The sequence below is a fragment of the Rhipicephalus sanguineus genome, chromosome 8 (genome assembly GCF_013339695.2).
Source record: "Rhipicephalus sanguineus isolate Rsan-2018 chromosome 8, BIME_Rsan_1.4, whole genome shotgun sequence".
Lineage (NCBI taxonomy): Eukaryota > Metazoa > Arthropoda > Arachnida > Ixodida > Ixodidae > Rhipicephalus > Rhipicephalus sanguineus.
In genome coordinates, this window is record NC_051183.1 from 63,095,179 (window position 1) to 63,111,955 (window position 16,777).

General features: G+C 49.1%; 1 protein-coding gene across 3 annotated transcripts in view; it reads left to right on the plus strand.

The window, feature by feature from the left end:
* LOC119402024 (CUGBP Elav-like family member 2) overlaps positions 1–16,777 on the plus strand; it is a 597,777-nt gene that overhangs the window by 225,860 nt on the left and 355,140 nt on the right. For all 3 annotated transcript variants that reach the window (XM_037669081.2, XM_037669082.1, XM_037669080.2), the window contains one exon: positions 11,649–11,731. In XM_037669081.2, the coding sequence (XP_037525009.1) occupies positions 11,649–11,731 (83 nt within the window). The remainder of the gene's footprint in view (positions 1–11,648; positions 11,732–16,777) is intronic.

Consider the following 16,777-nt stretch of genomic DNA (forward strand, 5'->3'; position numbering starts at 1 on the left):
AAAGAAAGAAAGAAAGAAAGAAAGAAAGAAAGAAAGAAAGCAAGCAAGCAAGCTCAGCCACACACTCCAAGCCTTGCTTGCTCCCTTGTTCCAGGTAGGAGAGAGGCTGTTATAATTTTCTGCCGTTTCGTTTCTTTCAATTATTTTCGTTTTCTAAGCACCCTGTTTCGTTTCTTTCATTTAAGGAAAAGCTTTCTTGATTTCCGAGGCACAGCACCGTTCTATCTCATTATCTTCTTTTTTTTTTCTACGTTAAAATTTGTCGTGTTTTAGTGCATCGCGATTTATTGGTCTTTTTCCATTTTCCTTGTTTGGCCGGGTTTTCAATTTCGTCTCCGTGGGATCGGTTTTGCGAACGATATGTCTCCATTTTGCCCGCTGCGGCCGAGTGAGCAATATTTCTTGCTTTGTTTTCTCCTTCTTACTTCTCGCGTATGATCGACTGTGATTCCTAAGACAGGCGAACGTGGTCTCGTTTTTCAGCCGACGGTCGAATGTTATACTTACTGTACAGCGAGCGATATTTGCATCTTTTTTTTTTTTTAATCTTTTCGTAGTTACTTCGCTTTGCAGTATTCGCCACTGCTTCTTGAGAACTTCCGTCCGTCTCGACGCATGTCGTATTTTGGGAGAAAAAAAAAAAAAAATCACGATTTGTCGTCGTTTTTCAAGTTAAAAATAGTGACGTATCATCAATCGAGAAATGTCCCGGGGTACTTAAAAAAATTTTTTTCAGCGATATCTGCCACGCTTTTTAGCAACTTAATGTCGACCGTCTCTCGTTCAAAATTGCCCCGTTCGTAGGAATGCCGGGGATTTCTTAACCCGAGAGCTTGAATTTGTCGCCCATCGTGAACGTCTGGTGATTGGGCCGGCGGTGCAGTCGTTGACAACCTTGCAGCGTTTCTCCGATGACGATACGTCGTCATTAAAGCTTCATCATGAGGGCGCTTCTGATATGCGATGAGTCACCAATGCTGGTGTGCCCCCCCCCCCCCCCCCCTCCCCCCCCCTTCCCCGTTCCGTGTTAATACGATTTGAGGTTATTGGAATAATAGTTATAACAATAATAATAATAATAAGAGTGACGATGAAGAAGGATTACGAACGACCAGGCTGGGTTGTGGGGAGCGCAGAGATGCGGCTACCTTCACGACGAAATGATTCCTATAACGAAGTATCGTTAACGTTGTCAGCACTTTTGTTTAAAGGCCTTTAACCTTATACTATAGTGCATTTTCTCTCGTTCTCTCTCTCTCTCTCTCTCTGAGTCGTATATGCGAGTACTGCGTTGTGACGCGGGAACTGCGTGTTTCGAAATGAATCTTGATTTTTGTTTGAAGTTGCTGTACGTCACTTTTCTTTCTTTCTTTCTTTCTTTCTTTCTTTCTTTCTTTCTTTCTTTCTTTCTCTTTCTTTCTTTCTTTCTTTCTAACATCTCAGCGGGACGATGACGGCTTATTATCGTCCTTTTTTTTTTCTTCTCTCGTTTGGTTCTTTGCGGTAAGTGCGGCGCGGCAAAGTGGCGTCGCTTCGTCTGCGCTCCGTGGTTCCACTCGCGAGCGTTGTCATCGTTTCCTGGGTGCCCTTTCTTCTCTTCGTATTTGTCTATTAGCTTTTGCAAACATATCCACATATCACTTTAATATTTGGTTTACTTCGAACACCCGGAGAAAGTTTATGTATCTTTCTATTTATCGGAAGCACGCTGTAGTATTTCCTACATTGGAAACGTGTCTCGTTTAGGCGGTGTGTTATTTATTTTTAATTGATTTTACTACCGGTCGCGTGGCATTTGTTGCTCAGTAAACTTTGAAGAACTTTTCTTCTGGAAGGTATTGCGCTGTTGCTGGGCGCATTTTCTCCCTAATCTCCCCATTTCGCCGTAGGGTGTCCGCGCTATGCTATATTTGAAAACGCTGTTGATTCAGAGATACATCGACTGCAACGTCCCAAGAACCAAACTCTGGTAAGTCTTGTAAAACGAACAAAACAAAAAGCAAACGATGAGCTCGAAGCACAATATTTCAGCACTCGCGTCGTGTTGTTCGTTTCTCACTCGTTACTCAATCCGTCTCTTGTTACTGCCTTTTTTTTTATCGTCAGCTTTAGAACGTTACTTTCTCAGCGTGACTTTTTTCAGCGTTATTTCTCAGCGTTATTTTTCAGCGTTACTTTCTTTTTCCGCCGGAGAATGCAAATGTGCCGAGACGCGACGTTGTCGGAACCGCGCCTGCGGCTGCTTCAACACCGCGTCGTCCTCCGCGTCGGCGCTTTGGTATTCATGATCGGCCGCTAACGAACGCTGGCGTGCATCCTAATGAGCCTGTCGTCTTCCTGTCTCTCTCTCTCTCTTTCTCCCTCTTTCCCTCGTCCTCGACGCGTGGCTTCGCCCGACTTTGGCTTGCCCTGCAGCGCAGCCATGTTTAGCGTTTGTCGCGCCTACCACCCCCACGCCCCCTCCCCTCCGACTACCATTCCCTTCCGAGCAAGAGTCGCTGTGTTTGGAAGTTATTTTGAAGTAAAGAAAGGTGGGTTTGTCTCAATGGACTTCGTGAATATGCGATCATTTTTATGGCTTGACTGACTTCATGAACTCTGCCCTAGTGCTCTTTTATATAATGCTTTTTTTTTCATCGCTGTTATTTTTTTTTAATTATAATATCTGCAAAACGCATTAGCCGGATCTATAGATACCTTGCGTTGACGTCACTGAAACTGCCGTGTTGGAGCGCCACCATTGGGGGACGCGACGTTTGCGATGTCACATTAATGCCGTCAAAACATCGCATGCAGGTTCTTCAGTTATTCACGCACCCGCCACGGTGGTCTAGTGGTTAAGGTACTCGACTGCTGACCCCCGCAGGTCGCGGGATCGAATCCCGGCCCCGGCGGCTGCATTTTCGATGGAGGCGAAAATGCTAGAGGCCCGCGTACTTACATTTAGGTGTACGGTAAATAACCCCAGGTGGTCAAAATTTCCGGAGCCCTTCACTACGGCGTCTCTCATAATCATGTCGTGGTTTTCGAATGTTAAACCCCATCAATTATTATTATTATTAGTTATTCACGCACAGAGGCGATCCTGGCTCGTTGTTATCACACTGAAGCAGGTTGACCGCAACTTGTTTGTCACCAAATCCTCCATCGTGGAGTGCCAGTACGTTCAAAAGCTGCGTCAGTGACGTCACGTGCAAGCTATCTTCACGAAAGCGCTAACATATACCAAACTACATATCGTTTAAAGAAAGAAAAGGAGTGGGTATCGTAGACGGTAGCAAGTGGTTGCTTATTTACAGTATTACATGCGAATAAATAAAAGATGAGGGGAATACGAAATGTCACGGTTAATTGGTGGGTGGAAATAAATAATATGCCGGGACGGAAGATGAAAACGAACACGTCGTATTAAGAGTGGGTGGTTTAAGCATACGGAATTGGCACGCATTCTTTCGCGCGCATTTGTCTCCCACCTCCGTTTTCTGGAGCCGTGTACCGCGTGTAGATTTTCTCCGGGCTTCTCATTAGTGGAGGGTATAAGGACAGCTGTACTGCGTGTTCCTCGAGACTAAGTAATGAGTGAATAATTAAAACAAGACAGGAGTTCGTGCGATCATAGATGCTTGAAATGATTAAAAATTCGTCGTACTGGGAATGACCGTGGATCGATCGGCTTGGAGGCGGGGGGACGTTCGTAGATGGATTATTTTGATCAGTTATGATCAAATTGTTTGGTTACTAATGGGTAGTAGCTTACGAAATTAATAAATGGTAGTGGTGTTTTGGGTCGTGGTCGCACTCGGTTGCCGCACGAATGCACTCCACGTGCGCGCGTGGCTGGCGCAGTCTGTAAAGCGTGCTTTGCCGCATTGACTCTCACAATGTGGGGAAGCCCGCTTTAATGGGTCTGTTTCCTATCGTGCGCATTCGTTCACTGCATGTCTGCACTGACAGTCGCGGTGGTACAGCGGTTGCGGTGCTCGGCGGGTGACCTGATGGTCGCGGGTTCGATCCCGGCTTTGGCAAGGTCGCATTTCGATGGTGGCGAAATGCTAGCGCCCCGTGTACTGTGCGATGTCAGGGCCCGTCAAACCCCCCCCCCCCCCCACCAGTTGGTCGATATTTCCGGGGTCCTCCCTAAGGCGTTCCTCATTGTCATATCGTGGTATTGGCAACTAAAACCCCAAATATAATTATTAGCCTGCAACTCGTGCGTATTGGAAGTACGGCCTATCATTACTTGGAGTAAAAAGGAACAGCATAATAGAAAGTGAACGAAACGCATCTGCTGTCCGAATATGACGTGACTGCGCCGTCCTGCCGCGCTCAGCGTTTTCACGCGCGGCGCCCACTCAGCAGCATAGGCCTGTAACAGTGTATCATCGTCTCCTGCTCAAATGCGACGCCAGATTAAACTGATACAAGCTTGCGAAATGCTTTTTCGTTGAAAGACGCGATTAATACTATACAAAAAAAAAAAAACGAGTAGCACGCGTTTCGCCTCCTCCCCTTTCTTACCTTTAATCAAGGAATCGGAAATTCGATCACAGATCGCGCTTTTGAACTTTTTTTTTATTTTCTTTCGCTCGCAGTTTGCCGTGCCCGCACCCTCCCACGCGCTAGCGCTAATGCGCTGCCGTGTTATACAGAACCCCGCTTCCATGGCTTGCGTCGGCAGAAAAAAAAGAAAAGGAAGCGGTTTTCCGTCGAAATCTGCTCCGCAAATCTTTTCGGTTTTGGTTTGTTCTTTCGAGCTCCGCGACGTTCTCCAGCCGTTGTCGCGAGACCGTTTGTTATTGATCGTCGGCACGGACTGCGACGCTTGCTTGCTTGGATCGAAATAAGCGCTAGCTGGCTCTTTCCTACGGCGGATGTTGTGAATCCAAGGTTTGCGACGCGCTTGAATAGACTCGCGGTTTTGAATGCGACGCGAGGAGCGAGATGCGTTTTATTTTGCCGAGTGACAGCGCGCTCGACGCGGGAGATTGATTAAAATGGAGGACGGGAATATGACTCTGCCGTTTCTTGCCGTTATGTAATCAATGCTCGCTTGATGGGTTTGCGCATCGTCCATTGGCTGTCATTGTGCCGGCTCCGGCGCGGTCTGCTTAGCTGCCCATAAAAGCACGCCGGGGCGTCCTAATATCGTCAGAGTTTTTTTGTACTCGTTCACATAGGCGTGCGCAGCACAAGGGGGAGGGAGGGGACCCTTACAAAAATGTATGTAGACAGTCTAAAAATGGGTTTAGACAGTCCATATACTGTCCACATACATTTTTTGTAAGGGGAGGGGGAGCAGAAAATGCAATGTAAAGACAGGGTATACGGGTAAAGCCCCCCCCCCTCCCCCCACTTCCATCGGAGAACCCTGGTTTCTACATTAAGCGGAACCGACTTTTCTCCCCCCCCCCTTCCCAATGAGGACGCCTGTGCTCATTCAATGCGAGAATATAAAGCGAACTTTTCGGATACGAAGGTAGCGCAACGCACACGAAGACGACAAAGGAGAGTTATGGCACTTGCGGGATATTTGACTTAACATCTAAGATCTAATCATTCGAAGTAATAAAAAAAACTAAAATTTCTGTTGAAAGCTGTCGATTCGAGCTTCAGCCGAAACATCTATTTCCGTCGTAACCTCCATGCATCGCTCGACGTACTTGAACTGGTACACCGCACCGCCAAAAAAAAAAAGAAATGGCTGAGCCGGCCAGACGAAAGGACAGAGTTGTCTGACCTTTCGTCTGGCCGGCTCAGCCGTTTCTTATATTTTTCCGCGGTGCGCTGTACCAGTTCAAGTACAACAAACGAACTCGCCCAACCTCCAACACTCATCGCTCTACGAATTCGTCACTTGTGTGCCGTTTCCTGGTGACCTACATTCGTTGCGTTCGCGGGCTCCTCCCTTCTGGTGCTTTCTTTTATTATTATTTTTTTTTTCCCGTCCTACAGATGGTACGAACGCCGGCGTTAATATGTGCGTGGTGTAAATATACACGTCGCAGGCTGCGAATAACCTAACGCAAGTCGTCGATAAAACGAGTTATACCGCGGCAGTCGCGGCGAATAACGACGCGCCTCCCGTATTCCAGCTGTGTAACGCGTCTTTCATCGTTTCCTGTACTAGGCGAAGTCAGATCCTGGTTGGGGTATAGTTACATCGTTTCGTACGCTGCACGAAGCCAGCACCTTGTATTGGTATAGTTACACCCACGGGCTGCTGCCTGCATTTAGTTATAGCTTATGTGTCTCGTTGTTCCAACCTCTTGCCGTAGTGTCCTCCGCTAGCGGGGGTAATTCATTCACGGCAGTCGATGCGCGAGCTTTCATTTCGTCTGTTTTCGTTTGTCTCGCGTATAGGTAATCACTCGAGACAATCGTTAGTGTGTGTGTTTGTGTGTGTGTGCGTGTGCGTCGGTGCTCAGTGAGCGACCCTCTTTTGCATACGCACCTGTCGCCTCCAATCGTTCGGCAATCCCTATCGCGTAGGAGCTGCCTTTTCTAACCAGAATGGGTGCGTTGGCGTGCAAGTGCGCTTGCGGAGGGCAGCATTCCTACTAACCCTATGCCGAAGCGTGCTTTTTTTTTGGTAGTCGAGAATCGTTTCGGGCGATGAGCTTCCCTATTCTTCCATTCTCGTGTTACTACAGTCCCCCCTCCTCACTCCTATCCCTAATTTGGGAAACGTACTCCGTTGGTACATGAACTTACCTATTATCCCGCTCTTCCCTTTCCAACTGCATTCCCCCTTTTTTCCCGAATGGGAAAACGTGCTGAGTAGGTACATGATATTTCCCATTCACTTACTTTTCTCTTTCCTACTGCCACTTTACGCCCCTTTCCCCAATTGGGAAAGCGTACGCCGTCGCTACAAAACCTCCCCTATACCTTCCCTTTCTTTCCAACTGCGTCTCGCCCCTATCCCCATTTGGGAAAACGCACTCCGTCGATACAAGGTCTTCCCTATTCCCCATTTCTCTCTCCAACTGCTTCTCACTCCTTCCCCAATTGAGAAAATCTACTCTGTCGGTACAAGAGATTCCCTATTCTCCCTTTCTCCTTTACCTACTGCACCCCCTCGCCACATTTCCCCAATTGGGAAAACATTCTCCGTCGGTACGGGAGACCCGATTTAATTGCCCGGAATAATCGGCGCGCATTCTTCGAAAAGCGCGGGAAAACCGTTTTCTCTAACTTACCGCGCTTTTTTCCCCCCTTTCCTTTATAATTTATACATTATCGGGCGGGAAAAAAACGCGCGTTCCGTTTCGGCTGACTAGCTTCGCCGCCGCCGCCAACGGCGCGTATCTGCCTGTTGATGGCTTGCGTACCCGACCCGACCCGAGCTGCTTTGCTAACGACTTCGGCGAGGGTTTGGAAAACGCATTTTCGCGTTCCGCCTCTTTGATTGCGTGCGCGCGAGGTACTGCCTTCCTTCCAAGTGCCGCGGGATTGCAGACAACCGTTCGACCTGCGCGAGCGAGCGGTGATTAGCGTGTACGAAGGTAGCGAAGATCGAAGAACACTGCGGCCGCGTACACGAGCTTTGTTTGGCTCGAACCTACGCAGCGCCAGGTGTGAAGCGTGGGAGCGCGTGGGGCGTCGAGCGATCGGTTAATGCGAGGTTAAAGCGAGGTGGTTCGCGATTCCTTCGACTCTCGAAGAGGCCGAGGAAATTTACGAAGCGCGTAGCTGTTTTATTCCTCGTGCTTGATAAAGCGAGCCTTCCGCCGCTTATCTTCAGAGTCGAAATTTCGGTTTCCACGGTCGCGGTTTCTTCTTCTTGTTCTCTTCCATTATTGTCTTTATCTCTGTTGCTTTCTTTTCTTCTTCTTTTTATAAGGACTGCCTTTGTATAGCTTAGTGCTTTGCAAACGAATTTTCCTCTTCCAGGAAGCTTTCCCCTCCTTGCCGTCCTCCGCAGGAATCCTTGCATTTTTTTTTTTTTTGGCTCGAAATCGAAAGTTCATCTGAAGATTTACTTAGACTTACTTAGACATGTCGGAAACGATAGACAATACTGCTTCAGGCTATCGTATGCTTCAGAGTCTACACTCTCGTTGATGTATTTTATGGCTATATTGCTATATACGGTAAAATAATTTGCAGATCTCATATCTCCCAGGCACAGCCTTTCAACTCCTCGCAAGCTCGTAATATGTATAGTGCAAGGGGGCTATCACGGAGCGATACCTTTTTCAATGCTGTGCTTTTTAACGCTTGCTCATTGTTCAGACGGTCTGTCTGGCTAATTGAGCAAGCGCAAAAAGCGTTAAAGGACATTCGCATCGTAAAACAGCATTGTGCCGTGATATCACTCGAGTAATAATTGAAAATACAGTGTGTGTGTGTGTGGGGGGGGGGGTGTTACCTTATGTAGAATATATATAGATATAGCAAGGGATTCGTATTTGGCGCGTAAATGACACTTCGAGAATGTAGTCGTTCAATTCTGTACGAGCGTCTCGTGTGTTCTTTCGAGTAATGAACGCGCGCTGGCTTATAACTGCCGCACTTCGCGAGGCGCATGCGCACGAATTAGGCCGGGAGGTCGCGCACTTTCCAGCACGTGTCGTCGTTGTTTCTGCACGCGTGCGCGCGAGCTTTGCGTCGTACAAAACGTAATGAGCGAATCTATACTGCGTTGCTTTTCACTCGCCTTCGAGTTCTTCATGATATCATTATGCCCGTTGCGGTGTCTTGGGCACGAAGAGCTTACGAGCGAGCAGCACGTGTTGTGTGTTCCAGAGAGAGGAGGGGGGGGGGGGAGGATATATACGCTGGGTTAAAACTGCATAGAAACGGTGACTTTGTCGGGTCGTGGAGAAAGAGTAGCTTAGAGAGAGAAATAAAGGGGAGAAAAAAAAAAGATAAAGAAGTCTTGCTTGGCCGATTTTGTGTGGGTTTTCCTCATTTGTGGTCGGTCACGTTCTTTCTCGAGCGCGGGCGCGAACAGTGCGTGGGCGGTCGCGCTTCGACGGACTTGCTAGCTGTCTTTCGCCTACGCCTCCTCGAATCTTTTTCTCTTTCTTTTTCCTTAATTTCTCTCTGCATTAAAGTAGAACGAGAGAGAGCGAGAAAAAAAAAGATAGGTAGAGGTAATGTTAGCGATTGTGAGAAAGTTTTTTTTTTCCAACGCTGCTTTCACGCATTGCGGGGAAGTGAGTCGCGGTCCCTCTCCGCGGTGTTCGCTCGCCGCAACTCGCCGCGGCTCGGCGGCGAGATGAGCGTGGCTGATTTTATAACGTGACCCCGGCTTGCTTCGCTTAGTGAATACGCGTTTGTTTCCTATAGGTGCCGCATAAAAGCAGGATGTACCGGTAAGGGGCATTGCACGTTGAGGAAACGTGAGTGCGCGACAACCTCGCTGTTTATGCTCGTCGCTTGTGGGGGGGGCGTGAGCAGTAATCTCACACGCTTTGTACTCCGGCTCACGTTTGTGTACGAGCGCTCATGCATACACACAGACATTTATACCCACAGAAGCGAACACATACACGTGTACACATACACATATACGCGCCACACATACGGATGTACTGCGCGCTTGTGCGCAGGTGCACACGCAGACGCGCGCGCCCGCATACAAACACGCGAAGGTACGGAAGCGGGTTGACATGGAAACTTGCGTGCACACACACACGCATGCACATACACGAACACACACGCTCTCACACACACGCATGCACATACACGAACATACACCCTGATATACGCACACAAAGGCATACACACGCACACTTGTGCACACAGATACACCCAAGCAGACGCACATGTACGCACATACACACACGCTGACACATGTACACGCACGCACACTTACACACACACACACGCGCGCACACACACACACACACACACACACACACACACACACACACACACACACACACACACACACACACACACACACACACACACACACGCACGCACGCACGCACGCACGCACAAGCGTTACAGGCCTCTGAGCTCTTGCTTATGGTAAACGAGAGCAAGATAGTTGGTGTCGGGTCGCGCGTGACAGCGCAGCGTTATTAGTTCCCGCGGTAATTTTTTTTCCTTCAGCAACACCATCGCGGATGTCCCAGTTCCTGTTACACTCTATGGCTGTATGAGCTTGCGGTAAACGTTTTCTTTCTTTTTATTTTTATATTTCAAGAGGCGTGTCTCTGTTCGCAGCCGCCACTATCTCGTTTTAATGCCCCGCGCGATTGTTACACTCGGCGTGCGCACCGTACCTTCGCCAAGGGCTTCTCTTTACGTCGCCTGTTTCCCGCGAGAGGTCTCGCGTGTCGCGACAAATGGACTCCGCAATTAGGTGCGTTCCCGATTTGCGAGTGGGAGGGCGGGGTGGGGGTGGGGGGGGGGGGCTAACTTGCGCGGTCTTATTTTCGAGTGGGCGGTGGCTACATGAGATGGAAAGACGAGAGCAATCGTCTTTCTGGTACGTGCGGGGTTAATTTCGCGCGCGGCGCGTGTTTTCTGTCATGGGCTGTGCGTGAAGCCGTCGTGACTTGTCGTCCAACTGATACCTTTGTACCGTCGCTACAGTGATGGCCTTAACCGTGGTTAGCGCAAACCGCGTTTGCGGCTGCGTGGTTAGCGCAGCTTCACGACAGGCAAAATGGAGGTTGGAACGCTACATCCGTGGTTGGCCGTTAACGGAGCTTAAGCGGTCACGGTTTAATTAAAGTAACCGACGTGTTTGTGAACCTGCACTTTTTCCATCGCCGCTGACGATGCGAGGGCCCGAGAAACTTTCATTCAATATAAAATTTTAGCTTGATCTTGGACTTTTTACAGTTTTCGTTTTGTACTCGTTAGCGGTAACGCTGGTAGCGACACTCGATGATGCAGAGCCTAACCAGATACACGCAAAGGTAATGTTGCGGTGGAAAACACGTTTTACTTGACTGCTGGTGTAAAGCATTTCCAGCTATATGATAAATGACTCTCTGTACTTTCGTTATATTGTTTTGACGAGAACACTGACGCGACTTTAGGTCGACATAAAGGTCAACCAACATTTACGTATGCTCGTGCGTGTGTTTTATGTGTGCGTGTGTGCAGGCACGTAGCCAGGACTTCTTTTTTTTTTTAGGGGGGGGGGCGGGGGGCAAGGCCTAATTGTTCTAAAGAAAGTATTTCCATGGCAAAAAGATTAAAAAAGTTGCCCGGGAATATAGAAGGCTGGACGAATTCCGGAGGGGGGGGGGGGCTAGCACCGCCCCCCCCCCTGGCCTACGTGCCTGCGTGTATGTATAGACACGCAAAATTGAAAAGAAAAATTGGGGAAGGGGTATGGACCCCCAACCCCCTCCCCACTAGCTAATCCAATGGTAATATAATATAATATAATATAATATAATATAATATAATATAATATAATATAATATAATATAATATAATGTAATGTTATTTAATGTAACATAATATAATATAACGCTCCTTTCAGCGACTCTGTTTAGGCTTTCTGCACAGCCACGTCACATCTCCGCATTGCCATTTCAAAACATATTTGAAAATTCTCTCACAGTGTCTCTGCTTTTTCTTTCTTTTTTTTGTCCATGTCTGGCTCTTGCGTCGAAAAGACAAGAAAATGTATCATCGCCTCACAGTTTTTTTTTCCCTTCTGTTTGTATGTGCAGGCTGCTGCTTCGTCACATTCTACACGCGCAAGTCTGCCCTGGACGCCCAGAACGACCTACACAACATGAAGACCCTTCCCGGGGTGAGTCCCGCATTCGTCGCTGTACAGCGCGCCTCGCAAGGCAACGAAAGATGCGCAGAGTAGGGTTCCGCGTACATGAAATGGTATAGTTTTTATGCGTATAAGGTTATCTGGGCGTAAGATGAAACGAGTGCGCATGAGCTGTGTAGGTTATCTTAAGCTTCTGCAAGGTTAGCAACGGTTAGAAAAATAGAAAACTAGGCGAGCGTGTATACTTATCTATAAAAAAGAAAAGAAGATAGGCGAATAAGACAACGAAACTATAGGTTAAGAAAGGTCACTTTATAGAGATAATAGTGCCGGATATTTAAAGGACAGTTAACGCCTTTGTTGCTAAAATTTTGGTAATCGCGAGCCATATCAGTTGAATGATTACATCCGAGAAAGTACGATCCTTTTTTATCTCTTCTCATCGCGTTGAAAATTGGCTTACACTTTTGAGCTTCACTTTGTAACTTGAGATACACCTATTGTCTCCAGTGAATAGATAGGTCTATTGTCCTTAGAAGTGAGCGAGATTTACGCAATAAGAAACTTACAAGGGAGGACGTGTTACTATAACGGTCACTTTTTTAGCACATATCTACTCTATAGACGGGTTAAACTTACGTTGTTTCTGAAAAGAAAAGAAGAAGTTACCAGCAAGACATTTTGTTAACAAAAGTTAATTAGAGCGCAACCACACGACACATTCACACACCCACACACCCACAACCCAGACATCAACCACGCACAGCGCTCCTGTCTGGGTTGTAGGTGTGTGGGTGTGTGAATGTGTCGTGTGGTTGCGCTCTAATTAACTTTTGAAAATGATCTACCAACTAGCCCAACAACAAGTTCTTTTAGAGTACATTTTGTTAAGGTTTGCTATAGCCGTGTAAAGTCTCTGCGCTTTCCTTTGACGCGGTGTGCGGCTGCGCGAACGGCGCTGCGATTTCAGGTATAAACTATTTTACGTAAAACATATGGGCGCCGCCATCTTGGGCTGCCAAACGAATCTTTTCTTACTTCTGTATCTCGTGACGTCACTTGATAAGGTCAGGAAACGTCGAATGCACCAACCTAACTGTTTTCATGCGTATTCGTCGACCGTAGTGCTGTTCGTTTTCTTGTTCAAGATACAGAGCGGTAAGGTTAACAGCCCAATATGGCGGCACCAAAACCCGTCCGTGAAATAGTCTATACTGAGCTGCGATTTCAGGTACTGAGCCTCGAGCGTCATCCATCACCGGCCAGTCGTCTTCGCACGTCTTCGGACGGAAGCTTTCTCAAGCGACGCATTCGATGCTTCGACTCGACACTGTTTCCGCGGCACGCGTATATGTCAACGTATCCGCGCTCGATGTGTGGTCGACTTATTCGAACAGTCGGGTGAAGTTTACCTTATATTGGCTCCCTCCGCCACTTCTATGTATGGACGATATCTCGTTTCGATTTGTGAGAATCGTCACCTCAGCCCCTCGAACACCTTTTCTTTTCATCAGTGTTGCGCACGATTGCGTCAAATACGCGACGCATACGCGCAACCTTTTTCACGCATACGTATGTATCTATTGTGAATATTGTTTTGCATGATACCTTAGTATGAGAAACGGGAAGTAACAAGCTCGCATTTGTTGGCCTGCTGCGGCATATTGTGATGACGTGTAAATAACTGTCGGAGTTAATAAGGAAAACGGTTGGTCGTTGGGAACCGTTGTGATGTTGCGATTACTGTTGCAATGTGATCCGAGCGACTGTTGGCCCGGAGTGCCAATCATTCCAGGGGCATCATTATCATCATCCGAATTAACAGTTGTGGGTATGCGCCAATATGTATTGTCACCATCGTCTTCTCTTCTTTGTTGCGTCCATCGCGAACGCGCGTCGCGGTTCCTTGGAGTCCGCAAGCTTGGATGGCCGCTGCTGCCAGGCGCAGCGACGTAGCCGCCTCACGCGCTCAAGGACCGCATCTGCCGCGGCAGGACAGTTTCGCCAACTGGGACTCCGCCTTAGACGACGACGACTTCTCGGCCGGCTCGACCGCCGAGATCCTGAACTCACCGCCGCCTCCTTACTACCGCATACAGGACCCTCCGAACATCCGCTGCAAGCGTTGCCGTTCCCTCGGCAAACCCAGAGAACCGCCGGCCTTCTGGAAGCTCGCAGGCGTCGCCGCGATGACCGTGGGCACGATCGCGCTCTGCTTCCTCTTCGTCGCCTGGTACAGGGCCGACGCGGCGACGTCGACGGACGCCGAAGCCCGCAGGGGTGGACCTCAGGGCAGGTCCGGACGCGAGGGCGGTCCGCCCCAGTCCTGGCGCAGCCGCGCGTCGTCTCCCGGCAGTGACTGCGCAGGCTGCGTCGAAGGAAGTCGCTGCCGGCGGCTCGACGACGGCTCCCTGGCATGCACCAAGAGCTGCCTCGCTGACGAGTGGCCCTGTAAGTCCGGTCTGTGCGTCTCGAAGCACTCGCGCTGCGACGGTCTCGCCGACTGCGACGACCTGAGCGACGAGACGGGCTGCCCGTGCGACGAGGACGTCAACTTCCGCTGCGGCCTGAACACTTCGTGCCTGCCGCTGGACCGGCGATGCGACGGCCGCGCCGACTGCTGGGACATCGCGGACGAGGTTCACTGTCCCGTCGAGGAGTGCCCGCCGGGAGACCCCAAGCCCTACCACTGCCACTCATGGCACTGCATATCCTCCGAGCTGGTGTGTGACGGCCAGGACGACTGCGACGACGGCAGCGACGAAGGAGGATGTCCCAGCGAAATTGTCTCGAAGGAATGACGAAGCTAGACGTTGACAGCTGCGCTAGTTGGTTCTAGTAAATACTGTGTAGCATTGCACTAGCAAACAAAAACACGTACACGATAGGTTGTGCCTATTCCTATCCTGACCGTGTCTTTTTTCTCTAGTACTATGTTTAAGAAAATGACGAAGCAGCGCGCCTTTTTTTTTTTTTTTTTGTCTTTTCGCTGCGCACTGACGAACGAGGTTCTTCTTGGTTTGTGGGAAGCGTGCAGTGCATTGAACGGGCTTCGTCGATGACAGCGGCCATTTTGACCTTGTGGTGCTGAAACCGCGCCCCTGTGCCGGAGGCTTTTGACCTTATGACGTTTGAGGCGGAAGCCTTTGTCTGCCTTGTCATTACTTTTCTTTTGTGTTTTGTTCTTGCCTTTCTACTAAAAGACGATTATCTTAGTGCAACGCCGTCTAGTTCGCGAACGGGAATGGGCTTCTAAAGATTCTTTTTTTTTTCTTTAGTTCGATCTGTCCATGATTTTTATCATTGACTCGTGCTTTGAGCTGTGTTGCTACTTTTTGGGTCGTGTATTTTCTTAACTTCTCCTTCTAAACTAAGTCTCTTTTTTTTGAGTATTTCATTGGTACTTTGTGTATTGTCCATGGCTCGCGCCCTTTGTTTCTTGTTTTTTTTTTTTTTTCTGTCTGTGCGCTTTGTTGGCGCCAAATTTCCGATTAAACCTTAGAAATGCACGCGGGTTTCTTATGTCCCAGTTTGATTCGCGTATGCGTTGTTCAGTCACGCCTCTTACGTGCGTTCGACTGCCTGAAAAGTAGTTTACCGGTTGCATAAAATGCTGCACCTTTAGTCGGGAAACTTTCGTTATGGGTCTCGTCGTTCCTTGCAAACAGTTCCTACAACTTTCGGATACGCAGCTGCGTGAATGTCGTGTTGTGCGTGTACGTTTAGGAAGAATCCGTGATGCCCGAACTACACCGACACGTCGCCTCCGACGTACTTGCCTACGTGACGGGGGACGTTCTAATTAGGTAAATTAGGCCCCGGCCAGTGTAGTCCGCAGTGGTTGGGGCGTGAGGGAGAAAGCTGCGCAGGCTTCAGACGACGGCGCGGACGCTTCCGCGTTGCGTCCTGTCATCCGCTTCGATGCATTTGCTGGACGTCCTTAGAATTGCGAAAAAGGCGAATGCGCACGCCAACATTACGCTTCCGTCACCTAGTCAGCTGCGAGCGAGCGCGTTTCGTTGCGTATGTGTCAGGGTTATAGTTCGGCCTGCGTAGCCGCGAATTCGGCTAGAGCGCGCGAGCCTTGGATATTGCACGAAACTGAATATGCAAGAGGGATCTTGCGGCCGCATCTTTCGGCTTGTGTAATCTCCTACGCCCCGTTGGACATGCCTGTGTATGCAAACATTGCGGTGGCGTGCTTGTTGACAAACTCTGCGAGATGCCGGTAGCGCTCTTGGGCTCGGACTGCGGGCGAAAACACACGGGAGTTACGACTGGTCGGTGGGAGAGTCCAAAACGAGGAAGCGAGGGGGGAGAGGGTTTCTAGGGAACGCAGATGAGGTACTTGGTTATAGTAGGGCTTGGGCTGTGGTTAGGCGGATAGCAGGAGCAGGAGGAGGAGGAGAGGAAGAAATAGACTAAAGACAGCGAGGTTTATAGTTCTCATACCGGTTGGCTACCGCGTGCTGGGGAAAGGGGTAAGGCTTTGAGAACGTTGTTCCGTTTCTTGCGGAGAACTGGTCTTAGAGACAAACCTTAAGTAGTGTCGTATTCTCCTCTCATCACCCCACACCCTCCTTTCATTTTTCTTGCGGTTCTGCGAGATTATTACAGAGCAAGCGATTACGCGGTCTTCCTAGTGTAGTGTTGTATAATAAGGAGAATTAGTCCGCAGCGCGCGGTTAAGGAAAAAAAAAAAAAACATCGCGGTCCTGGTGGGAAAGCATAGCACGGCTTCTATACACATACACACTCAAGTGCACACCGCCGCTCCGGTGTATGTTCTATTGCGTATAACTCCTTCGCTTCCAAACCCGCCTGCTCAGTTATTTACGGCGTTCCATATATTCCTCGTATGCGCGGCGCCCGTAACGTTGGTTCGTTGTATGGCTGCCCCGGCTTCTCAGAGCCGGCCGGTGTTTTGGCAGGGATGGCTGCCTGCCTGCTGTTGGACGGGCAACAACTTGAGTACGCGTATACGTGGCGTGTGCCTCTTTCTGTCGGCCCGTCCCTCCCGTTGCCACAACGAGAGGTTGGTTTCAAGCCTCGGAGTGTCGAGATATGATCGCAGCG